Source organism: Grus americana, chromosome 5 (assembly GCF_028858705.1).
Source record: "Grus americana isolate bGruAme1 chromosome 5, bGruAme1.mat, whole genome shotgun sequence".
In the NCBI taxonomy this organism is placed as follows: Eukaryota; Metazoa; Chordata; class Aves; order Gruiformes; family Gruidae; genus Grus; species Grus americana.
This window is the reverse complement of record NC_072856.1, coordinates 42,448,214-42,474,228: the sequence shown is the minus strand read 5'-3', so window position 1 is coordinate 42,474,228 and position 26,015 is coordinate 42,448,214. Positions and strand designations below refer to the sequence as shown.

The window sequence follows — 26,015 nt, the reverse complement described above, 5'->3', positions numbered from 1 at the left end:
AGAATTAGAGGCAGAGCATGGGAAGGAACCTGTGGCTCTGGATGCAAGATAACTGAGAGCTATCTGATTGCTTCTGTGAAAGAGGGCTTTCAGTACTCTTTCCCCTGGTTTATGAAATTAAGCATTTTATTTAATCCATAGATAATTGATAATCTGTTTTTTGTTCTGGCCTTTCATTTTATATAGTGGAAAGGTGAGCTAGCTTTGACAACTGCTGCAGCTCAGAAGTTACTAACACAGTGTGAATTTTACCACCCTTGTGACATCATTCTACTGTTTTAAAGCTAAGAGCAGCAGTAGAGGTGACATTTTTCCCAGTAGATGCAAGACTTTAACTGAGACACACACACACACACACAAAAAATCAATTTCATTTTGACTTTTCCAAAAGTTGAAAGATTAGTTTTATAACAAGCATAAATTTGGCAAAAGATTATTTTGATCTCCTTTCTTTTTAGTGGTGACTTTCCATTTGCAAGCAAATTAGAGGAGCTAAAATTCCTAGTTGTAAAATCTTGAGTTTCAAAACTGCTGGGAAGTGGAAATAACCATGGATTAATTATGACTTGAGGAAAAATATAAAAAAACCTAAATATAAATAAAATATAAAATATAAAAAGGAGTTTTCATAAGCACATTGTTCAAAGCCCATGTTGTAGGCTATTCCATGGTATTGAGCATTTGTGCTGTTTTAGAGGGTTTTTAAAAATAAATATAAACCAAATATCTCAAATTGTAATATAGAAAATACTAAAATTCACCTACATTTACCAACTTGAAAGAAATCTGTCAGCAAGATCAGCGTTCCTGAGCTAGGAGTTCATATCGTCTCTGCTATGACTGCAGCATTTGTGCAAATGGGTGTCTTTCTTCCCTCCTCCCCTTTTTCTAGGTAGACATCCCTTTATTAAGTACTTGACTTTTATTCTATTTTTCTGTCACCAAAGTGGTAGGTAGTAGTGAAATTATTTCCTTCACTTCAGGTTTAGTTATCTAGACCTTTAAGATGCTTGTTACAAATTCTTAATTCTTAATAAATTCTTAATAAAACTTCAGATCATGATAAAATAAGTGAAAAAGAAATCAGTTTACATAAATGATGTTTTAGACAAAAATAAATTGCATTGCGTGTCACAGCAACAGCAATATATGCAAACTTACTCTGCAATTGCTCTGTACAGAGTCAGTAAAGTCCTGGTTTTTAAATTGTTCTTGGTTTTTGTAGGATGTGGATGACTTCTTTGAACATGAAAGAACATTCCTTGTAGAATATCACAACCGAGTCAAAGATGCCTCTGCCAAATCTGATAAAATGACAAGATCACATAAAAGTGAGTTCTTTTTCCAGGGTGAAAATAGTACTAGCTAAAGTGTACAGAAGTAGTTCATGAGGAGCAGTAATTTTTAGTTTTCTTTTTGCATGCAAGAAGTTAATTAATTTCTCCAAGTGTAGTCTTTGGATAGTCTAAAGAAGTTTAACGTGACTTTCAAAGTTTAGCCTTTGCTGTAATAGACTAGATGGAGTAAGAACAGCCTGATGCGACACTGAAGATAGCTTGATTCTTCATGCTGTCCCTGTGAAGAGAGACACACTTTATGTAATAATTTTTTTTGAAGTCTCAGTCTTTAAAGTGTAAAGGTGGGTAATATAGTAGTATATGTGGTTTTACTCCTAATGAAATTCCTCTTGATTGGATGGGCTTGCATTCGTAAGAGTGCAGTTTCTTGGCATGCTAGGCATTGCTTCATCTTGCTGAGCAGCAAACTCCTATTTGGGCCATTAGTTCTAGACCGGGAAGGTAGGTTTCCGTTTTTCAGCCTTTTAGAATGGAGACTGGAACATGTACATTCAGTAGCTTGGTTTGCAGGACCCCTTATCTTACTGAGATGAGATTTGCCACTTAATTATTTTTTTCCTGAGCTGAGTTCTAGCTAATGTGATTTCTGGAAGCTCTAGATAGTCTACTCGAGTGCACTGCATTTATTTGAGAATATGGAAAAATCTTTGGTTTAGGACCACTGTGTTTGCTTTAGGATTACTGTGTTTTGAGAAGCTCAGAAAAAACCTTTATTGCCCTTGATTTTAAGTTTTTGTGCCTGGATAAATCAAAATTGAACTACTAGGCTTTATCTACTTTCTTGACGTTTGTGTCTGACTCACAGGTTCTGTCTTTGCAGTAATATGACTACAGTAATATAGCTTATGCAAAACCAGGCCACAAACTTTTCATGAATATCCATTGGTGAGGACTCTAAAGTGGATATTGAATGAGACATTGAACCAGGAATTTACTGAACACTTCAGATGCTTCCCTTGCTGTTGCATGAAGACTGAGTCTTTTGTAGCTTTAGTATCTATGCTAGGAGTTGGGAAGAGTCAGTTATGGCTTAATGAAGCGCAAAGGGACCCTATGTCTTCATTCAATTCTCACCTGAAGTGGTTTCTGGTGTTTTGTTTGCTTTCTTAAAATGAAAACTGAACTTCATTCATGGTAGTTCGGTGTCAAATTTTAGGTAGTGAGAGGGCCTTTCACATTGGTTGTAGAACCAGGAAAATTGTTAGAAATGAGGTTGTAGAGGATCTGATGGGAAAGCATTGATCAAATTTGTGACAAAGCTTCACTGGTTTTCAGACTCAAATCACCTAGGATGTTTCTTGACAAATTTTAATCAAACTGTAAATGGGGACAACTGGCACCTTTTGAAATCCTGTCTAGAGGAGTAGAGCAGTGACCTGGGAAGCCTGTTTTGGAAATGGGCAACTTGTCATTTATGGATAACTTATGATCGACAGAGAGCTGCAGGGCTTGCAAAGATACTGACTTCCTATTTCCAGCAGAAAATCTATTTTTATGTTTAAATGGGAGGAATAGAAGGGGAGGTTAATGGCTTCCTGATACACTTCTTCACTGTAACCAACTGCATTGATTCCCTTGGGTGTACAGAGTAATGAATTGAGTGGAAGTTGACCCACTCAATCTGATAAAACAAGGTTGTGTTATTAAAAAAAAACCTGCTTAAAGGCATATAAACTTCAAAAATAACAAGCAAATGTATTTTCCTGTTCATTGCTTGGATCTGTTAGCATTTTCATCATCCATTGAGTTTATACTAAAAGCTCTTTAAAAAAGTCATCTGTGCAAAGATTTAATTTTTATGATTACTATATAGCAATACTACACTAGTCAAATTACGCTGCCTTCTTTACAATCTTTGCTTCTAATTTCATTGTTTAAAATGCTTTAACACTAATGCTACTTCAACCAGTGACCATTTGTTGATGAGGTAAGAGTTTTCTGAAAATTGGGCATGCACTAGAAAAGGTGTGCATGCAGCGCTGTATTTTGGTGGTTTGGAGTTTGTGTGCTTGAGAACAGTAAATGTAATACAGACTTACTCGTTATTGTTAGACTGTGATTACTTTTTTTTTTTTTCCAGAAAGCTTTAGATTCAGATTTAAATTCAGGCTTTAGCAACTGAGTTTGTACATCTTCCACCAAAATAACACCTAGCAAAGTTGCACAATAAATTTACCCAGCAGGTGCTAATTGTATTAAATATTCCTAGGTAAATTACAGACTTCATGATTCTGTGAGAGCACCATGTTTATTTTGTGAAGTTACCCTTCATAATAAGGGACACGATTGAAATTTTATTCCTGCTTTTGTGTTAAAGCATGTTCCTTTTAGAAAAAACACCTACTCTGCAAGAAAGAGAGGAAATTCAAAATTTTCAGAAAGAGGAGGAATGAAATAGTAAAACAAGTGCTTGTTTGTTTTTCTAGATGTGGCGGATGACTATAATAGAATTGGTTCTTCATTATATGCATTAGGAACGCAGGACTCTACAGATATATGCAAGTAAGATATTGTTAATAACTTATGGGGGAATTTGATAAGTAGCAGACTTAACAGTGACCTACTGAGATTGGTAGCTCTCTTGTTGTAAGAAAAACAGAGTATATTATAGTTACATCATGTTAACAGGTTTTCTTCTGTAGTATTTCATTTTTCTAACAGGCCACTTTAATATTTTTGCTTTAATATTTATCTGGAAAAAAAATAGTTTTCTGCAGTTTGTCAAAAATTACACGGATGAGATGGAAAAGTCCTCATAGAATAAGAAAAAAATCCTAACTCTTTCACCAGGTTTTTTTGGGATTTTTTTTAAGTGTTTTAAGTGCTTTGACATGTGCAGCAAGAACAGGTCTCTGAGTATACTGATTTTTGTGGGTGTTCCCTGTACCAACATCTTGAAAAATAGTTTTGCCGTTCTGGCAATTTTACTGCCTTTAGGAAAATAAATCTACAGAGATCCCTAGAATTTTGAAAATAGAAGAGGGTCTCTATGTACAGATGTTTATCCTTTAATCTTTCAGTGATTTGCTTCAATATCAAGTTTAGTGTATCTGAAAGTAAAAGCTAACTAGCTTAAAGATGCTGATGCTTGTGAACATGTACGCTTATTAGAGTTAGTGTAATGACAGGTAGGAGATGAGTATGAAAATTAACTTATTTTTGTTAATTTACCTGAATTAAAGTGACATACTTCCAAATGTGGTGATAGCTTACATATTGATTACTTTGATTATAGTATTGAGATTTGATGCAGTCCAGTCTGGTCTGTCAGGAATCACTCCTGTCTTCTGCCAAAATAGTATGACTATAATTCTGTCTGCTGTTATACTGAACCCTTGTGTTGTCTCCTGTGATTGAAGACGTGCCACCTGGTTGCTCAGCCTCCCCAGATTGCAAGTAGGGCATGCCTCATGTTTACTCTGTGAAGAAAAGTACGTTCAAATTTGAGTGAAGGATGCTTGATAATAGCGCAGGACCATTAACCAGGGTAGTGGTGTTTGGGATTTAATTCACAGAAGCATAAAGAATCCCTGAGGAGCTGTGCAATTACTCTTTAGTAAAAACCATCCGTCCATTACGCTTTCTGTCCCTTACCTTTTCTTAAGCTGTACAATTCCCAGATGCTTGAAGTGCTATAATTTGAAACTATTATGTTCTCTGAGTTCTGTGAATTACAGTTCTAAGCAATGCCTTTACAGTCTTTATTGCCAGACACAGATTATATTTTGAGTTCTAGAAAGTAATTAGACTGTTAAAATTAATGTTATAATAGAAGCTGTTTCCTTTGTGCAGGTTTTTTCTGAAGGTATCAGAGTTATTTGACAAAACAAGGGTACGTACTATGAAACCTTTTTAGATATATTCTTTGTGTACATCCTGCAAGTGTCAGGACATCTTGTTTCAACTAGACACTAATATGTGGATGTTTTATGGATGCTTCTGTATGAAGTATTTAAGCCATGTGTGGTAGGGCATGAAAAAGCATAAGATTTCAGTCATCTGTTTTGTAAAATGATTGATCCTTAGGAGTCTTCAGTCTACTAAACATTTCTAGGCAGTCTTCCTCTCTTCTATGTAATACACTAGTAAAGCTGCTGTTCCTCTAAAATGCTTAGAGGCCTTCCATACTTGTTAGTGGGTATTGCAGAACTTGTTACGGAAAAAAGAAATTAAGAAACATAATCCTTAATCCGAAAATGGTGCTCACCTTGCTTTTTTCTGGAGCCAAGATCTGTTTCTGCAATTATTTGACTCAGAAATACTATTGCTGATGCTCCTAACCAGATTTTCAAATATCTTGCCTCTTTTGCCTTATTTGTTTGGCTTGGTTGAGCAGAAGATGCATGCCACTTATCAGGAAAACTTTTGAATGAAAAATGTGTGCATTTCCTAAACACAGACAGTTATATCTGCATAAATACGTACTTTAAAGAAAATCAAGTTAATGGTGTTACTTGCTTTGACCTAAAATGTTGCCCTTTAGAATTTTTTTTTAAATTAAGATTTGAAAAATGCACTTGCAGACTCTGTTTCTAAAATCGCAGAAGTGTCTGCTTCAAATACAAGCAAATAAGTTTATTGGGCTTTTAGACCATTTAATACATGCAGTTACACAACTAGTCCGCAAAGGTGCCTTAAAAATTTGTTCTCCTTTGACCACAAAAAACCCATAAACCTTCTTGTGCAACTCTATACAAGATAAGTTTTTGTTTCTCTGCTGTTTTCCTTGTGTATGATACGTATACTTGAAACTAGGAAGAAAGCATTGTTTAAAATAGAAAGCTAGTTGTCAGATACTGCTTGCACAGTAGGTTATTGCTTACATTTTAATACAAAATCCTAATACTGCTTCTCATGATGCATCTTTAACTATTCTGTCACAAATGCATGATCTTAGTTTTTGAAAAAGACAATCTGTCACGTACTGTTGTATATTTTATGTTGTATTTACATAATACAAGTAAATACCCAAAGTCTGGATGTTTTTAAATTGATGCTTTTACTTACTGTTTTACCAGAAAATAGAGGCCCGGGTATCTGCTGATGAAGATCTTAAACTTTCTGATCTTCTGAAATATTACCTAAGGGAATCTCAAGCTGCTAAGGTGAATTTATGTTTTTTTGTTCAGTGAAATAGTGCTTCCTTAAAAAAAACAAAACAGAGTCATCTTGAGAAATACGCAGTAGATAGGTTAAAATGCTGCCACCGTGAGCCTGCAGTTTCTCCCTCAGCTGTAAATCTTGATCACTGTTGTATGTAAGGGGTAACAATGCAGTTGCTGACTGTGGGACTGACTATTTGGAACTGTGTGATCCACTTAGACTGTATGATTTGGCCTCGGTAATTAAAAACAGTGGAAGAGCTGTTGGTGAATGATTTATGTGTTTGCAGAGTGTTTGCTGCTTGGAGATTGCAAGCAATTCTACTGGTTTTTAATATTCAAAATGGATACTCCAGATGACATGCAAGTACTGATAGAAAAACACGTGGGCCAAATTTCATATTCTATGCCTACAGAAAATTTCATTCTTAGTGTCGTTTGATATAAGATGATGAAGTAACATGACAGAATGAGGAAGAATTTGACAGAATGTCTGTAGTTAGAAGATCACAGCAATAACTGTTGCATGAAAAATGGTACTGCTGTTTCTTGGGCCCTGTGTGTATTTCAAATACATAATCTAAATATAGTTTGTTTCCAATCCAACAAGCTGTGAAATTTCCCATGATTGCCCCTTCTTAGGGTTTTTGGAGCATCATCTAAGCCATCTGTTGCTAGCCTCTGTCAGACAAGATGCAGACCAAACAGTATTAAATTGCGTGTCTGAGCCAGTATGGACATTCCTGTGACTTGCAGGATGAAGTAAAATGAATGCAAATAAATTAGTGAGAACTGAAATACAGCAAGAAAGACTAATTTTAGTCTGAATTTTTTTATTACTTGGTATATACTAAAACCCTTAGGCAGATTCTTGTAAACTCTATCCTTTATGTTGTTGTTTGGTTTTGTTGTTGGTTTTGGGTTGTTTTTTTTTTATAGGATCTCCTATATAGAAGATCTAGGTCACTAGTGGATTATGAAAATGCTAATAAGGCATTGGATAAAGCAAGAGCAAAAAATAAAGATGTACTGCAAGCTGAAACTACTCAGCAAATATGCTGTCAGAAATTTGAGAAAATATCTGAATCAGCAAAACAAGGTATTTGGGTGGTCTTTGATTCTACGTTACAACTTCAAAATTAACAGATTTTAGGATATTATTAATGAGAATAGATTTTTGTTCTGTTTCCTAAGCTGAACAATTATCTTTTAATCAGTATTTACTTATTTTAGAAAGTTGAAATGATATTTTCATTTGGCTCCATTAGGCAAAGCAAAGTCTAAGTGCAAATTATTTGTTAACCACTTTTTTGTATGAATTGGATAGGATACAAAGTGATAATTGCTAGCAGTAAAGGCAAACCTAACTTTTAAACTATTGAAATTCTCCTTTTGGTTTTATGCATTCTGCTGTGAAGGCAGCAGTCTGTCGCAGAGATGATGCTACATTAGAAAGAGGAGAGATCATGAAATGAGATTTCACTGAAGTTGCAGCATTACAGTAGCTTTAGAGAAAAGGAACCTTATTCACATGTTGTCTTTTTCCTGGAAACTTACTCTTTTTTTTTTTTTTTTTTCTTTAGGCTAAGATTGTTGTGAGTTAGTAGTCATCTGGGGTAGGTTTGTTCAAGGTGTAAAGACCATAGTCCTCTGTTTTTATCATTTAAAAGTAAATCTGATTAATGATTCCTGTTAGCCACAAAGGTATATCCATAAAGCATACTTGCTTCCTCTGTTCTTCATGCTAGTTTTAGCTTAGTGTCTTCCCTAGATACTTTTATATATCAGCCTTTAAAGAACAGTGCAGGTGGAATAAGAGAATTAAATGTTTAAAAGCATCCACATTGCAGTCGTTTTTTCAAAATAGCTTTGTGTCCACAAAAGGTTAGCTAGAGATGCGGAACTGATTTGCTTTCATCCAACAGTTGAGCCCAGAATGTGCTGAGATTAAACTTGATTTTTTTCCTGTTCCCTTCTCTTACCCTTTAACTCTTTCATCCTGAAGGAAAGTCTGTTAACAGTTGAGGGCACTGGCAATAATACTGTTAATGAATCCATTTTTATTTTCCATAGAACTGATAGACTTTAAGACAAGAAGAGTTGCAGCATTCAGAAAAAATCTGGTGGAACTAGCAGAACTGGAATTAAAGCATGCTAAGGTAATTGAGGTCCTTTTTGGCCTGTATTTCAACTGATTTTAAATATTATATGCTTGAATAACCAAAATGGCTAACATTTGTTGTATGATACGCATTTCACATTCAGGAAGGGAATTTGAAGGTAAGCATCATCCAGAGAGGTGAACTTTCTTGAATAATGGGCAGAGTGGTGGGAAGGGAAAGTACAGATGAAATATTTCTGAGGAATTGGTGTGCTGTAGATGCCTTTGGAAAACTCATCCCCTTGAAAACAATTTTGGCTTCAGTTTTATGTTTCTCTAGCTGTTTGTATTTTTATTTATAGCTGCAGTGTTTGCATACCAGCCTACTTTTAAAACCTCATGTCACCATTTTGCTGTGAGATAGAAAGTGTTTTTTCCTGTTATCCAGATGTTGGGGACTTGTATAGGATAGGCTAACTATTAAGCATGAGATCACACAGGCCTATCTGAAGTCAGATCAGTGTTACTCTGAGTACGCTTTTTGAACCTTTTTGCCTTTAAAGTGTTAACAAAAGAGGAATGTTGCAGATAGACTTTTCAGTGAAATAAATTTTTGCAGGAAAAGAATCGGAGGGGTCTGTACTGTCCTTAAATTTCACAATGTATTTGATTCTTTTAATCTATATGAAATTAATCGTTTTGGTTAAATCAGGTTAGCTGCTCTGATTTCATAGATAAGTACAACAGTCTCTTATTTTAACTGTCCTGTCCTGTAGCAGGAGGCAGCTTTCTTTTAAAAGTCAACTCTTCAGCATTTCTCATTCTCATCACAAATCTGAAAGTGCTGTACTACCAAGCTTTGAATTAACTCGGGATATATCTGTTGAAAGGACTAGATAAGCGGTGGATAGTGTTGCTGAGTTAACTTGTTGCTGCTTTACACTCTTTTCAGTAGTGTTCACAGCATCAGTCTTCATTCTGCCAAACCCATTATAAAACTAATGCACTGTAAAAAGGGTTGTTTTGGGGACTCTTTTTTTTTAATCTTTGTAGGTCTAAGTTCAGCTTGGTGGGACATTTAGCTCGTAAAGTAATCAGTAAGTTCTGGAATACTTGGCTCCTTTTTCAGATGAACAGTGCTTACTTTAATGCGCTATATGAGAAATTCAGCTACATTTCCCCTAAAAATATTAAAACCTTTTATAATACTTGGCACAATTCAGCCTTCCTAGTTCCCTGTGTGTAACAGCTGTCTATATCCAGCCGTGAATCGCTCAGAAATCCCCATGTTTGGTCGTGAATGTACTGGTTACAGGTTTTAGTGAAATTAATAGTCCGAACAGTCGCAGCAGCTTTTTATTGATTTGCCATATCATGCTTTAATATGGGAATGAACCCACAGCGTTTCTATCCTGCTTCAGTCATTGCCTCTTCATCATGTCTTGTAACTGACCCTTACTAAAGTCCCCACATGCCTTGGAATGGAATGCTTAAAAAAGGCTCTAAATCTTCCAAAGTATCCTTAAAGAATCACTTGTATTAACTCGCTGTGCAAGTCAAAATCTTGTAGTAATATGCTTTTGAATTTTGACAGCTAATAACTGCAGAAGGCAGGGGGGAAATGCTTAATTTCTTTAGTTTTCAACTTACTTGATATGCACTTCTTGGTGTCCTCAGTTTACCTGGAAGAGCTTTAATTTTTTTTAGCTTTTCTTTGTTTTTCACCACAGTCTGTGTTTAAGGTGTAGTTCTTCAGATAGTCTGTCTTGGTCTGTGACTTACCTTGTCTTAGTAACTTTACAGCCTTATATGCTCCTTATTAGTAATAGAAACTTTGAACTGTAGCGCTGTTTTTGAAGGTGAATTTTTTTTGCTGACCCTTTTCACCTACTTTATCATGGAGCACTGTCAGATTCACTAGACAGTTTTGAATATTTAAAGCTTTACAATATAAAAGGTCATTTTGACTAAGGGTGGCAGTTCTTGAAATGTTAAATGTTGTGACTTGTTGAATGAAAGGATATTCTGTTTCTCACTAGATTTGAAAGTTCTGTTTTTTTCAAAGCCTGTGTTTCATATTTATCCAAAACAAGCTACTACAGATGGATCAGTTTGGTTGCTGTGCTTTTATTTCTGCAGATCTGAGTTGGATTATTACAGAATTCAGGTCTGAATGCTCTTTCCAGCAAAAAACTTAACTGGGGGGCAGGGGCTGGGGGCAACAGATAATGCTGCTGCAGGCTTTTGCTGCAAGTCTTCTATTGTGGGATTGTTTTGTGTTTGGGGTTGGTTTTTGTTTTTTTCCTGGAATGACTACCTGCAGACTAGATGTTGTGCAGATGCATCTGTTCCTGAAGTGGTCTAGCCTTGTGTCTTCCAAGTGGAGAACAATGATGAGTGGCGTTCCTCAGGGGTCGGTACTGGGACCGGCACTGTTCAACATCTTTGTCGGCGACATGGACAATGGGATCGAGTGCACCCTCAGCAAGTTTTCCGATGACACCAAACTGTGTGGTGTGGTCGACACGCTGGAGGGAAGGAATGCCATCCAGAAGGGACCTTGACAGGCTGAAGAGGTGGGCCTGTGCGAACCACATGAAATTCAACAAGGCCAAGTGCAAGGTCCTGCATGTGGGTCGGCGCAATCCCAAGCACAGCTATAGCTGGGCAAGGAATGGATTGAAAGCAGCCCTGAGGAGAAGGACTTGCAGGTATTGATTGATGAGAAGCTCAACATGAGCCGGCAGCGTGCGCTTGCAGCCCAGAAAGCCAACCATGTCCTGGGCTGCATCAAAAGAGGCGTGACCAGCAGGTCGAGGGAGGTGATCCTGCCCCTCTACTCCGCTCTTGTGAGACCCCACCTGGAGTACTGTGTCCAGCTCTGGGGCCCCAGTACAGGAGAGACATTGAGCTGTTGAAGCGAGTCCAGAGGAGGGCCACAAAGCTGATCAGAGGGCTGGAGCACCTCTCCTACGAGGACAGGCTGAGAGAGTTGGGATTGTTCGGCCTGGAGAAGAGAAGGCTCCGAGGAGACCTAATTGCGGCTTACCAGTTTCTGAAGGGGGCCTACAGGAAAGCTGGAGAGGGATTGTTTATCAGGGAATGTAGTGACAGGACAAGGGATAATGGGTTTAAGGTGAAGGAGGGTCAGTTTAGATTAGATGTTAGAAAGAAATTCTTTACTGTGAGAGTGGTGAGGCACTGGAACAGGTTGCCCAGAGAGGTTGTGGATGCCCCATCCCTGGAAGTGTTTAAGACCAGGCTGGATGGGGCTTTGGGCAATGTGGCCTAGTGGAGGGTGTCCCTGCCTGTAGCAGGGGGGTTGGAACTAGATGATCTTTAAGGTGCCTTCCCTTCTATGATTCTGGGCTTGGAGTTGCCTGGCACAGAAAGCATGGAGGTGAAATCTGGTGTAACAATGGGTGCGGGAACTCACCTGAGAGGCTGTCTTTGGGAGGAATTCAGCCGTAATGAAGGCTGCTGCATGACTTACTGCTGAAAGTTATTTGCTCTGTGCAGAAAGAAAAACACAAATCCCAAAACAGAGATCGCTGCACTGAAGAAGTCAGAATGACCAAAGTATGGAGAGAAGGTTGTGAGTGACAGCTTGCATTTCCTGACCTGTATCTGGCTGTGTGGTTCTAGAAGACTAGAGAGTGATAGGGAAATCAAGCTTTTAGTGAATCAGGGACAGTGTATATACAAATACTAAGCACACCTTCTCTGCCCAGTTATGTTTATACTACTTCCTAATAAAATACTTGTTTTTATCTGTTAATAATCCTCTTATCCTTTCCTGGTTGCAACTCAAGACTTTTGAAAAAGCTAAACATCAGACTGTGGGTTGAGATTGCTTTAAGTTCATGCAAGTGCAGACTACTGCCAGGAAGGATAACGATGCATGAGTCTGTTCCTTTCCCTTATGTTGGTGCTATTATGTGTGCAGCTGTGCAATAAGATGGAGCTAAAAGTTGCTCTGGGTTTTTCTAAGCTTTACTTTCAGTCTTGTTTTCACAGCATCCCTTGTGTCAAAACACAGTTTTGGCTGGGAGGGTCTGAGAATGAGAGAGACCTGCCACCTTAGCAGCAGCACGTACCCTAGATTTACTTAAAATAGCTGCCAAACTGCAGCTTCAGATTCTGCTTGGTCTCTGACCTATACTAAATAGCTTGATGTTTCTTTTTCTATGGCCATTCTGCCTGACTATCCCTCTCGGCAGTGCTTAGCTTCTGTTTTGCTAGCTCTGTGTTTGTGACTTCATGCAGCTGTAGCTAATGTGAGCCCTGATTAAGTATTTGGGCATTTAGTGCAACAGCTGCATTTAAACCTATTCAGTATTTTAAGCAATTAGACTTTGAGGTGTTCCTGTGTTGGGCTTCATGCTCAAGAAGGGGAGGTTTGATAGCTGGTGAAACTGCTAAGGTTATTGTCATATACTTAAAGCATTTGTAGCCTTGGCTATACTTTTAGAGTCTTTTGAAAAATGAATTGTAACTGAGTAGGATAGCCACTTCCTTCAAATAATAAAAAAAAAAAATCTAAACATCTCTTTCCATAAATACTAATATATATGTTCTTGCCTCTGTGGGTTTTTGTGGAAAAAGAATTTGTTGCATTACTAGCAACAGATGTCTGTTTGGAACTGACAGAAGAAGGGAGTAAGCAAAATCCAGTGCTAAGGGATTTGGTTAAATGTTTTGTCAGTAAGTCCTTCTTTCCTGAAAAGGATGTTTCTGTCACCATGCTTCTGCCAATAACTGTAATATCTAGAGCTTAGGAGGCTGAGTTGGCAAGAAACACTCTTCTGAATCTGAATTAACAGGACTTTCTCAAGCTATGCTGATATAAGTCAAGTATGTCAGATGTTGCAGCCAGAAAGGGTAATGGATCACAGCCTCTATTGTCCTTGATTTACTGTAATTTAAATAAGGTTGTTCGTGTGAACTTTGTAAATTTGATCTAATGAAAATGAATGATTTGCCTATTTGGAAAATTTAAGTAGACTGGCTGGCTGTGTCTGGAAATGACTGATGTATAAAGGACGTCTTGGTACCATCTTTTCTTTATAGAGTGCTACATAGTGGCCTGTGAATTGCAAATATAGTTCATGCTGCTGATGGGCTGTAAAGAGATGGCCAAAAGATCACTGTCACACTTTTGGTAGAGGTAATGTGCGGGCAGTCCACAATTGTACTTCAGTCTGAAGTATTCCATTGGAAGACTGAAGACTTCAGACGGAAGTATTTTTTTTCACTCATTACTTCACTACAGCCCATCATCAGCTGTTCAGTAACAGAGACCTTAGATGTATGAATCCTGTACACTACAAAGATGGCCCACCAAGCCCCCATGCGTGTTGTGTATATCGAACTTGTTTGCATCATAGAAATGCAAGCCTTTTAAATAGCTTGTGACTGTCCTCTGCCAGCATAGGCATAAAAGGACAAAAAGCTGTTGAAGCCATAACTGAAATTGCTGTCTTCTGGAGCAAAACCTGAAAAGGATTCACTAGACACAGTCTTCTACTTTGAATCCTTGAATTTAGTTCATTGCTTAATGTGGGTTCCAAGAACCTTAATGGATGATAGAATTATGATTTCTTACCTTTTGGGGCTGAAGGACAAGTGTCCTTCTACCTGTCTACCACAGGTCACTTGGAATGCTTTCAACTGAAATAGTAAGAGTTACAAATTACAAAGTCCATTTGTGTGGACTGTTTATTAAGGACATGCAAATCACAGATACTGATACTGTTTAATTACATGCTTTTGTTTGTTTGAAGTTTTCTTTGCAGGTTTCTTCTTGGATCCAAAACATTCTTAGAAGGAAGCAGTTTTTCCCATGTTTATAACTGGGCATTCAGACTGTTTTGTTCTTGCATGTTATCTGACCCTGATAGGAATTACTCTTAACACTGTCAACAACCTAACATTGTTTCTTACACAGAGATTTCATATTTGGGAACAAACCTAGTACAGATTTAGTAGTTTAAAGTGATCTAAGCATAAATGAATGCACAAAACAATGTGAATACTGTGAATACCAGGCTGGGTTGGTTGCTTGGTTTTTTTCTGGAAAGTAAATTCTGGCTTGTCAATCACATTTGCTTAATTCACAAGGGTATCTTTTTAAGTGCAGTTCTGTAAATTAATTCAGAAATCTGAAAGAAAACCTGTATGTTTTTATGATGGAGTCAGGATGCTTTAAGTAGGATTAAAAACTGACCTACAGGAGTTTAAAAAGAAGGGCCTTAGAGATGAAGCTTAGTTAATGTTCTGATAATAATTTCTGTAGCTCTGGCTCTAATGGCTAAACTCACCTTTGATGGCTAAATCACCTGGCTAAGCATGTAAACAAGGCCCGTCCTTGAACAGAGCAGGGAGATACTGGGTGCTGTGAATTGGTCAACACTTGATGAATTCAGTATAAGATATGAATACTTCTGCTTTGGGATTAATATTCCAGTGACAGAGTAATGGCAATACTATATAAAAAATGAAAACTTTGTAACTTTGAATTTCATTGCTAAGAGAGTGCTCTACAGTGAATAGTTTTTTGTGGCCAGACTAGATCTTTAGTAAGAAACTTGTGAAGAAACATGAAAAGGGTACTAAATGCTTATTTTTGAATCCACAGTTGGCTCCGGTTAGTTCCACGACACAGTGCTCCTATGTTCAAAAAACTCTTTAAGATAAAAGTTACTCACATAAATATTTCTACCTAAGCTTAATACCTGTCTGTTCTGCTTTAGTGGTGTCATTGCTATTTAAAAAGCATCTTTTTGCCACAAGTGTAAAAGAAAGTAGGGAAACATGGTCATATTTTTCTTTATTTTCACAGGGTAACTTACAGCTGCTGCAGAGCTGCCTGGCAGTGTTAAATGGTGACACATAAGCTACGTTCCGTCCTCCCACTAACAAGGGCTGCCCTCCTCTGGATTTTGTTTTCATGACTTTAAATAGGCATTTACAGTTCCCTGGAGAAAACATTTGACAAAGTGCGCATAAGCGAGCTCCTTCTTTCAAAAGAATTAAAACAAACACCTGAAAGTAGCTCCAGATCATATGAAGCAACAGTATACTTGTTATACGTACATATTCATGTTTATTTAATCATTATATGCTTTCATTGTTCAGAAACTAAATGCTCTGTTTTTGTGAAAATAGCCAATATAATTATGTTCATGTTATGAATACTATGATATGGCTGCCAATCTTATTTACCTTTGTAAGTAATTTCTAAAGTTCACCATTTGAAGCACATTGTTCAAATGGCCTAAATATTACCATTAGATATTTGAATATTGTTACTATAATGGCATTGTATACACTGTCTTAGTTTTTTTTTTCCCATGTACCGATATCAAGAAACTTAATCTTTTTTTCAATTGTGAACATTTCTTAGAAATTTTGGAGAACTTTGTGTAACCTTTGTAACTATGATTTAAAAAGAAAAGCAAATACATTAGTATGTTTGCCTTAACTTGTAGACTAATCCAATTATTGTAAAATAAACCATGAGATCAATGATTTTTCTAAAATTATGCAGACATTGTATCATCTGTAAGCTTAATATTTTCTAGTAAATCAGATTAATTTAATTAGCTTTTTCTCTATTCATCCTGTAAAGCCATTGAGTAAGTATTGGATTGGTCTGACACTAAATACTCGCCCAGTAATTTTTCACTTGCATTCTCAGGTTTATCTGTTTGTCTATCGTTTGTCTGTGACTTTCCTATCCATTGTACTTAAATTGTTTGGAGCTTGGTGGCTGACTCTGCAATTTCTTTAGCAGAAATGCTTTTCAGAGAACTTCTTGAGTTTCTTTCCAGAAAGGGGAAATAAAGTAGCAGAAGGGAGTTGAGAAATTGCATAAAGTGTCAACAAAAAGTAATACTACCCCACTTTGATACAGATAAGAAGCTTTGCTTCAGAAGATAAAAAGTAAAGGTATACCCAATAAAGGAATGCCTGAAAAGGAGATCTCATTCTGCTAACTGCACTTAAAACTTAGAGCTGTGGATCAAGTTGTTGTATTGCTTTTGTCTCTCTTGAACCATGAAACTTTTCCAAGAGGTGCTGTTCTGTTGTGTAATTTCAGGATGTCATAAAATGAGGCTTTACTTGATGAATGGCTCTTCACAGTGGGACTGCTGCTCTAAGTGGATTTGTAGACCTCAGTGGAGCAGCAGAAATTTGGGTGAAGGGGATGTCTGGAGATGCAGATCACTCTAAGTCAACGTCTCTGTGATTACAGACTCCCTGTACTGCCGCACGGAGGTGTGCGGTTTGTTTGGGGTTGTGTTTTTTTCCCCTCGAATCGTGTGAATTGCCCAGTGTAGTATACTTACCCTGCTGCCTTGCGCATCGGAGCATTTGAAAGGCCGAGAAGTTTCTCAGCTGAACGTGCTGTTTGCGTTGTGTGTTGAGTTGCCTACGCCTAGCCTCAGACTTCGATCACCAGTGCCCAACGGCTATTAGCAACTCATCTACTAGCTGTACTATTTTCCAGCAATGGCTACTACAATACTACTGTGCTGTTCATCTTCCAGGTATAACAGGTATAATTCCTAAGGAACTCATCTATAAATAGCCTATAAGAGACAAAGATTACGATGTATATACAGTTAACAAAATTGTAAATATTTTAAGTAGGCTGTGAGAACAGTTTTTAGATTTAGTCCTCGTTGTTCAGTGTTACTAGCTCATTAAATTTTTTTCAAGCCTCTTGGTATTGGGTGTGTCTCTTAAAGCTCTAACCCCTGGCTCTGGAACTGCAAAGAAAAATAAAACGTGACCCGAGGACTTGCAACTCCAAGGGGAAAAAGGAAGGGGCCGGGCGGCCGGTACCCGCCTCAGCACCGGCGGGGTTAGCGCGGGGCCTGCTGCGCGGGGCCTGCTGCGCCGTGCCGCCGCCCCCCGCCCCTGCAGGCGGCCTGAGCCGGGACAAGGCCGCGGGGGCGGTGGCCGCGGGGCGGGAGGGGCTCGGCCGCCGGAAGCCGGCGGAGCGCCCGGAAGTGGCCGGGCCCGGGCGCCGCCATGAGCCGCCTGCGGGAGGAGGACGACCCGTACGTGGTGGAGGAGCCCAGCGACGAGGAGCGAGCACTTAGCAGGTGCGGGAGAGCCCTCGCCGCGGGCGGGTCTAGGGCGGCCTGTCGCTGCACTTGGGAGTGCTCCGTCCCGGCGGCTGCGGGCCGCCGCTTCCCTCCGCTCCCCGCTACCGCTTTGCGTCTCCCAGCCGGAGTCCAGGGAGGCACCGCGGGGCCCGGCGGGACGGCAGGCGGCGAGGCTGGCGGTGGCCTGCGGTGCGCGACGGGGCTCCCTCACGGGCCGGGCGCTGGGCAGGGGTGCCGCCCGGGTGGCTGTAGGAGGATCGCTTCGCAACAGCCGCGGCGATTTGCTTCCTCGAAGCCGGAGTATTTACATTTTAACCTTGTAAATGGCAGTGTGTGAACAGATCCCTGCCCGGAGGCCCGCTGACCAGAGCTGCAGAGGCCTGGCGGCAGGCCGCAGCCAGTCAGCTGAAGCTCCTTTGCGTTAAAATCAGAGTCCTAACACCAACAAGTCAGTACATCGTTTTAATAAATATATTTCCTGTAAACACATGAATAAGTGCTTCCCAGTGCACCCCCACAATTCAGGTGTTCGTTTTCCATATGACTTGGTCAATGTTTTAAGCTAGTTATCATAATTAGGTACGTAACGCTTAACTGTTTGTAGCTCAGAAGATGAGGTGGATGTGCTCTTACACGGCACTCCTGACCAGAAGCGGAAGCTGATACGGGAGTGCCTGACCGGGGAGAGCGAGTCTTCCAGTGAGGATGAGTTCCAAAAGGAGATGGAAGCAGAACTGAGCACCACCATGAGGACTATGGAAGGCAAATGGAAGTCACCGGAAATGGGTAAATCTCACTTAACATTTGCTTGCATATGAAATCATGAGTTAAGTGGTGTCCAGTTAAGGTGTGAAGTTGATGTGCTATTCTTGTGGCTAGAGGTGGGTGTGGTCAAAGTCGAGTGCCATTTGAAGCTTACAGAAAATCTTAAAATGGCTGATCACTTCTGCAGAAGTGGTCACCAGGTGCCACTCCAGTGAACATCTCTGTTACATCTTTTCTAGGACTTTGATTTTGGTGTTTGTGAACTTCTGATTTTCTGCTTTAATAAGATTTCTTTTTGTTGGATCACTCTCCTTTTTTCCAGTTTCTCTATAATTTCTGTTTTAAGTTGCTCTTTCACATGTATTTAGAAGTCTCTTGAGCAGGTTGCGATCTCTTGTACTTTGTCTAGTGGCTCTGGATGCTACCAACATTTGGATCCCTTTCTTGAAGAAAGGAGTAGTATATGGTAGATTGAGATCCCAAGTCAGCTGGGGGGGAAAGGTCAGGAAAAATACTAATCTCTTCTTCCGTTACCTGCAATGACATGTTACATCAAATAGTAAAACTGTACTAAAGATATATGTGTTTGTGTACTATGGGTGCAAGAGGTGGATTGCTTTGGCATTTGAAGAACATCTGTTCTTTTTACCTATTACAAAACACCTAGTGAAGTGTTCTTAATTTCCTGGAGAATCAACATAGTATTCACTTTAATGTAGGGACCTGTATTCAGCAGGTTTAATAGTTTTGTGTGTGTTAGTGGGTAAATCTGGTCTGAAGGTTTTAGTTGTTCAGTTAAGAAGATGTGGTGATAGTTATACCACCACATCTGTCCAGCACAGAATAGGATTTTTGGTGCAGACTGGCTATGACAGATGTGCTTGGCAATTCATCTGGGTCTTTTTTGAACCTCTGTGGCCCTGAAATTTTAGGGGATTTTTTTTAGTGAATTTTATTGTAACCAAAGCTTGTGAAACAATGTGCCACACCTGTATCTCTTTCGCGTGACTGAAGATTTATGGAGTGCCTGAGACTGTGTGGATTACACAGGGCAGACGCAGGCGTATTTGAAGTGGTGTCCTTTATGCCTAAAGGGAGTGTACCCTGGGAGAAACTTTCATTTGAATTGTACCCGAGGTTCATCTCAGAGAGAGTGAGCAGCTTTGCTGCTAAAAAGTAAATTCAGAGAAGGTGAAATAACACAAGCAATGTGGATGATCAGGATGTGGGAATGCATTGGGAGAGCTGTTACTTAACACACCCAAATAAAGCCAGAGCACTTCTGGACAGAGTAACTTGAAAATGCAGGTTTGTTCTGGGCTGTATACTTGCTGTCCTTTTGGTGGGGTGTTCTTACCACTTCTCTAATTTTACACATAGGTACTTCCTCGAGTGCTGGGCAGACTGGACCTGCCACCACTTCAAAATACTATGATGACATTTACTTCGATTCTGATTCAGAGGACGAAGATAAAATAGGTAAATGGCTGAGGAGAAAGAGAGGAGGACATCTTTACAGTAGCATTCTCTCTCTCAGATCCTGTAGAATCCTCTTAGGGGGTCAAGGGGCTGTTCCTGAAGGTGGCTTTTGGGGGGAATTACAGCCTATATCAGCTTAATGTAGTCCCCACAACTTTGTGATGCATCCTAATGTATATAAGGTGCATTAATGCTTTGGAGTAGTGCATTTGGAGGAGAGATGAACTAGACCTTTATGTTTTAGTTTGGATTTATTGCAATTGTGGAAAAGGAAAACTGAAAAACTGATGTTTTGATTATTTAAGCAGAGAATCATCATATGTCTGGTGGATATGACATGTGCTTGCACAAATCTTTCCAGTTACACAGGAGGTCCGGAAAAACAGAAAACATCAGCAACGTCGGATTCTTTCCAATGATGAACTGCTGTATGACCCAGAAGAAGACAGTCGAGACCAAGAGTGGGTGGACTCACAGAGGAGGGGGTAAGACACCATAAATATTTGAATTGTAGGATGCTTAACACAAAGTGAAAAATTTAAATGAAAATGGTGAATATAGAGAAAAAGCCTATGCTGTCAAGTCTATTTTATTTTTTTTTTTAGAATTTGCAGCATAGAAATTTAAAAGCCTGTAAAATTTTTATGTGTATGTAATGGAATTTGAGTCTTCAAAATGACACAATTCTAAAACTTGCAAATTTTTAAATCAAAACTTCCTAGTTCGGTGAGCCAGTTTTGTCTGTAGATCTCATCTAAACAACCACATTGTGGATGAAAAGGTTGTAAGATTTGCTAATTTCCATTTTTAATGCCATATGATACTTTGATTGCTAAACTAATATCTGTTCCTGCTAAATATTGCATTTATGGTTTTGGAAAACTTTGAATTTAGCAAGCCACAAAATGTTCAGATAAAATAGGAATGGAACAAAGCTGCTTTACTGAGAGTTTTTTGATGGGTGAAGTAGAAAAATGGTTGCTGCAGCAGAAATAAAATTCTCCATGTAAATCTGTTGAAAAGGATAACATTAATGTATGTATGCAGAGATTGCACTTGAGACGGCTGCCTTGTCAGAGGAGAGGGTTATTAGGCACAAATTCTCATGCTAGATGTGTTTGCTTCACTAAATAAAAATCCTCTGTACAAAGTAAATGAAGATACCGGTATGTGTTCCCCCCCCCCCAGTGTATTTATTTATGTGCTTTGAGATAGTGAAAAAGGTGTCCAGAACGAGTCAGATATTTATTGGTATATTTTAATATAAAAAAGGTTTGGAGGTTGAATTGATACATCTGACAACAACAGCATGTAGTTTCACTTTTTGTCTCTTCTTTCTTGAATTGGTAGGTACCGTAATCAAAGAAGAGTGCCGCAGCAGCCAAAACTTTCAGCTGTTCCCAATAGTGATGCTGTTTTGAACTGCCCTGCTTGCATGACGACATTATGCCTGGACTGTCAGAGGTAATTGGTGAACATCAAGGGGTCTTTTTTGTTGTTGTTGTTCAGTTGTATTTTTAGTGCATTCAGTTTGATCAATTGATTTGATCGTCTGTCTTGCGAGGTGGAGCTAATAGAAGGCAGGTAAGTGTGAATCAGATTTAGGGGTCAATGCTAGTTTGTAAGAATGATGATCAGCGTAACCTGCAGCATGGAGATGAGGAAGAACAGGGTAGAACTTCAGCATAGTGGAGAAGGTAAACCATAAAAAAACCCATTTCACTGAGACTAATCAAGAAGCTCAGAGTAAGGTGTGGGGGGTGGTGCTTTTGGGTTTTTCTGAAAAATATGTTGGCTTGATATTGAGACATAGAATTATTCCAGGTTAACTGTTATTTTTGTATGAAAGTGCCTTGTTTAGGGGAGAATTAAGCAAAATTAAGATAGGATATTGTTACTTGGTTTGAGTCTTAGCAGTTGTGATTTTGATTATAGTTATATTAAAAAGTGCCTGGAAAGCATTTAGGTGAGAATCTGTAGCGTGTTTTGCAGCTCTGCAGTACCTGACTGCACTGCAAACCTAGTTAGTACTGCTAACCCATGCTAAGGAGAGGACTCTTCAGCTGGGAATAAAGGAGAAAGAAATCTTGTGAAATGAGGAATAAACTACCTCTTGTTTACTGAGTACTTTTGGTGATTCAGGATGAAATTCCACAGCAGCCTATAATCATCTAAGTAGTGGGTGCTGTTTCTCACTTTTTTGCCATGGCTGGCTATGGTATTCCTTGACCCTGTTCTATAGTTGAGTATTTCAGTTTGCTAAGCTGATGGAAAACTGTTCATTTTTATTGTCAGACTGGTCTTTTGTGGGTTTAATAAACTGAAATAGCTCAGCACAGAATTATACAAGCAGTAAAACCAGCAGAAGTTGAGACAGGACTTCTGCAGCCACCTGTTATGTTGGTTTAGGCTGCTCTAAAACTGCAGCCTGAGGGACGCTGTGTTGAATTGAATTGAACTGCAGCCCTGAATTTTGCTACGTACTCCAGTTATGCAGCTGTTATACTGATGACAGCTGAAAATACATTTTGTATTTTATTATAGACATGCTTTTTTCAAGTGTAATGTGTCAACGTTTGTTATTTATAAATAAGGAATTTCAGGCTTTCAGGAGGGTTTAGGATATAAATTCCAGTATTTGAGTTGTTTGCACTTGCAACTTCATGATCTTTTGCCTGTCATCAGCTATATGTAGCAATGCTTAATTCTCTAGTACCAATACCATTGTACTCTGGGGGGGTTTATTTCAGCAAGAACCAGTGTGTTTTTAAAAACACCTTAAAACCAAGACAGATAGCTATGATTCTATTTTTTTATGATTTTTGTAGCTGTGACTTTTGTTCTGTTTATAAAATTTTGTATTTATTTGGCTTTCAGCCCTTTGGCATGGTACTTCCTATCTTTAATCCCATTTCCAGTGACGATAACTGATTTCTTGGAATCAGAGTTTTACCAATGGTATGACTTGCATTTTCTCCCCTTCTCTTTAGACATGAATCTTACAAAACACAATATAGAGCAATGTTTGTGATGAACTGCGTTGTTAACAAAGAGGAAGTTCTGAAATACAGAAAGAAGCTAAAGAAAAGAAATAAGAAAATGAAGCACAGCAAAGAAACTACCTCTATAGAATCAAATCAAGAAGAGGAGGAAGTGTATCATCCAGTATTGTGTACTGAATGCTCAACTGAAGTGGCAGTAATGGATAAAGATGAAGTTTTTCACTTCTTCAATGTTCTAGCCAGCCACTGCTAATGTGCAAAAGCAGGGGAAAAAAATCCTGCACTGTTTGAGACTGTGTGAAGTGTCAGAAATGCAGGCATGTTAGCCTTTTTTAAATTTGGTCTTTTAAATGTACATTTTCATCAGAGAACGTTGTAACAGTTGGATTTTTGCAGAGTTTACGAAGGGAATACAGTTAACTGCGTGCATTTGAGAGCAGTATTCTTTCACACTGTCAGGTGGTTGCATCATTAAGGATTCAAAATTTTGTAAATATAATGTAAGATGTGTGTATTATGACCATTCCCTGTATATATACTGTCTGTTTTCTCAATATGTATTGGAACTGCTGCTTAGAATAAACACTGTCTAGTAACTAGTTCTCCATAGCTGCACTGGTCATTTATGTGGCACGTGGTAAACAACTCTCAGTTGAGATGTTGGGCTTCTTTAAGCTGGTGTTCTTGGTAACATGCACACAGGTGGATTTGATAAAGAAGGAATTGTCATTATATTTGGATTTGTGGCCCCTTCAGATCTCAAAAATGGAAAATTTTATTTATACAGAGTGGAAGATTAGCTTATATCAGGTTTGCTGCCATGGATCATTTAAATCAACATACTAATGCTTAGTAATACAGTTAAATATGTATATGAAGAAAATACTGGATTTTTTTTCTATTGTCCTTTTTCCTTGACACATCTTAAGAAGAAATCTATGGTCAGATCTATGACCATAGAGCTGGTTTGTATGCTTTTTCTGTTTCTTTAGTAGATACACAGCTTCTTTATGGAAGCACAAAGAGCTTCTGCTACTTGGTATTTAGACTTCTTGCTTAGTCTATGAAGCCATTGCAATGTTAACAATGGATCCTTCCCTCTCCTTTGGGCGTGCTCCCAAGAGGTGAGCTCTTGGTTTTTGTTAGTGAGTAACATCACCTCTTTATAGCCTGATATTTTTAAACATTTCACTTGGAACAAGGTTCTGTCTAAAAAAAGAATAATTGTATCTATGCTTTTTCTTTTAATAGTACTAGGAATAATTTGTTATATGTGCTTTGAGGAATTGTCAGAAATAAGTATTTCTGATTTAAGTTCAGAAGACAGGAACCTGAAGAACATACTTCGTTTGTGCCTTAGATTATAATAAAATCTTGTGACACTTCAGTTACCTTTTGTAGTCCCTGGTGCTGTATTTTACTAATCTACACACACTTGTTCTACATAGTGTTACATGAGATTAGGAAGAAAAAAATCCATTGGTTCTTCTGTCAGGATTACACAGGGAGAACACTGACATCCTATTTTCAAGTCAGCAGAAACTTAACCTCTGCTTGATGAAGCGGAGAACTGTCAAGGCAGCTGCTGAACGCTTGCTGGCTGGTATGGTACACCTTCCTCTGCATGTGCGACCTATGGTCAAAACTGAGGCGTGGGATCTGCCTGAGATAAGGTCTCAGTCTCCTCTTTGCTACCTATAGTCAGACTGATTAGCGGAGTGTCTGACTTGCGTATTGATAGCTATGGGATCATCTAAAGTGGCACAAACTGTTAAGGTGTGCCATGAGGAGACGTATATGGAAAATTTTGAATGTACGAAGAACTTCTTGGTAGAAGTGCGGAGGAGTGGATGTGATAGAGGATGTAGTCTGTGCTGTAGGGCATGCCGGCCTCAATGTAGCTGTCTTCACATTCCAGGTGAAGCGCAAAGGCTCTGCGTAGCACCAGGTTAAGGGTCTTTGCACTGAGCTACTGGAAACATGAGCATGCGGGAACGTAGTTTGAGGGCTCAAGTGTCGATGTGGGTGGTAGCAGGTGGAACAATAGGTGATGGCAGTTCCTAAGCAGGGGTAGAAGAGCTGGCGAAGGAGGGGAAACTATACAGAGGAATATTGTCAATTTTCTTAAGGGGCTAACTAGCAAAAAAACCTCTCTCGTGAGTCTGCACCATACTGAAAAGGTGTAAGTGGCCTGGGCACCACTTGGGGCAGATGTAGCAGGAGATTTTGAAGTTGGTGTGCCTCAATGTTACCTTTCTTCTCATCTCAGGTACTTTCTTGCTGCTGCTTCTTGCTTGCCTTATCACTTGAATTGCAGAGCTGCTTCTTGGGAAGCACTGGAGCAGGCAGGACTGGGACTCGTTTGCTTCATGTTGATACTGTTCTTGCAGCTGTGAATGGGAGTAATGCTGTAGTTGTACTGAATACCCCACCTGTCCTTGAACTTTGTACGTTTTTATATAGAAAGGAAGCTTTCATGATCACCACCACTTTTTCAAGCAGCAACACCAACAAAAGGCTCCTCCAGCAGCAACTGCAACAAGCAATGGCAGTCTTGGATGGGGACAACAGCTCCTCTAGCTAGTTGTGTGGGGGTATTAATCCTGTGAGCCAGTTGTGTGGGGGTATTAATCACGTGAATGCTCACGCTTCTTCTTGTGCTGAAATAAATCTGCATAAATAAAGTACATCTACATGTCTTCTGGTTGAATTAAATCCCTTTCCAGATTCTGCCCCACAAGCTAGTACAATATTCAGTTTTCTTTGCCAGCTGCTTTTCTTTCTCACAGTTATCTCCTGGTACTGTAGCTGTATTTTGCAGCTGTGTAAATAACTCTGATGTGCATCCTCCTGTGACTGTATTCCTTTGTTTTTCATTGTACTAATAGCACAGGTGAAGGTAGGGGCGGGGTGGCTGCAAGAACAGAATCACACCGCTCAGTTACATAACTGCAAACTGATTCACTAACCAGGGTGACTATGGTGCGTTGATACCACTGCCTGCTCTGCGGTGTGCACGCTTGGCATGTGAGGTCCTGGCGGGGACCCAGTGGTTGCACCTCATGCTCCACTTCCTCACGGTGCCTGATTAC

General features: G+C 39.1%; 2 protein-coding genes across 4 annotated transcripts in view; both read left to right on the top strand.

The window, feature by feature from the left end:
• The window catches only part of SNX6 (sorting nexin 6), a 29,922-nt gene extending 12,633 nt beyond the window's left edge, over positions 1 to 17,289 (top strand). For both annotated transcript variants that reach the window (XM_054826627.1, XM_054826626.1), the window contains exons 8-14: positions 1,226 to 1,331; positions 3,785 to 3,860; positions 5,151 to 5,190; positions 6,377 to 6,463; positions 7,400 to 7,559; positions 8,534 to 8,619; positions 15,403 to 17,289. In XM_054826627.1, the coding sequence (XP_054682602.1) occupies positions 1,226 to 1,331; positions 3,785 to 3,860; positions 5,151 to 5,190; positions 6,377 to 6,463; positions 7,400 to 7,559; positions 8,534 to 8,619; positions 15,403 to 15,456 (609 nt within the window). In that variant the 3' untranslated portion in view covers positions 15,457 to 17,289. The remainder of the gene's footprint in view (positions 1 to 1,225; positions 1,332 to 3,784; positions 3,861 to 5,150; positions 5,191 to 6,376; positions 6,464 to 7,399; positions 7,560 to 8,533; positions 8,620 to 15,402) is intronic.
• Positions 17,290 to 17,526: 237 nt separating this feature from the next.
• EAPP (E2F associated phosphoprotein) lies at positions 17,527 to 25,923 on the top strand. Of its 2 annotated transcripts, XR_008577276.1 has the most exons (7): positions 17,527 to 17,674; positions 18,282 to 18,463; positions 19,823 to 19,921; positions 20,283 to 20,406; positions 21,272 to 21,385; positions 22,912 to 24,310; positions 25,865 to 25,923. XR_008577276.1 is itself a non-coding variant. In XM_054826628.1 (6 exons), the coding sequence occupies exons 1-6, from the start codon at positions 17,601 to 17,603 to the stop codon at positions 23,174 to 23,176; spliced, it is 858 nt and encodes a 285-aa protein (XP_054682603.1). In that variant the 5' UTR covers positions 17,527 to 17,600; the 3' UTR covers positions 23,177 to 24,478. The 2 variants fall into 2 exon arrangements, 1 of the variants encoding a protein (XP_054682603.1); XM_054826628.1 differs by lacking the exon at positions 25,865 to 25,923 and having other exon boundaries at positions 22,912 to 24,478.
• Positions 25,924 to 26,015: the final 92 nt, after the last annotated feature.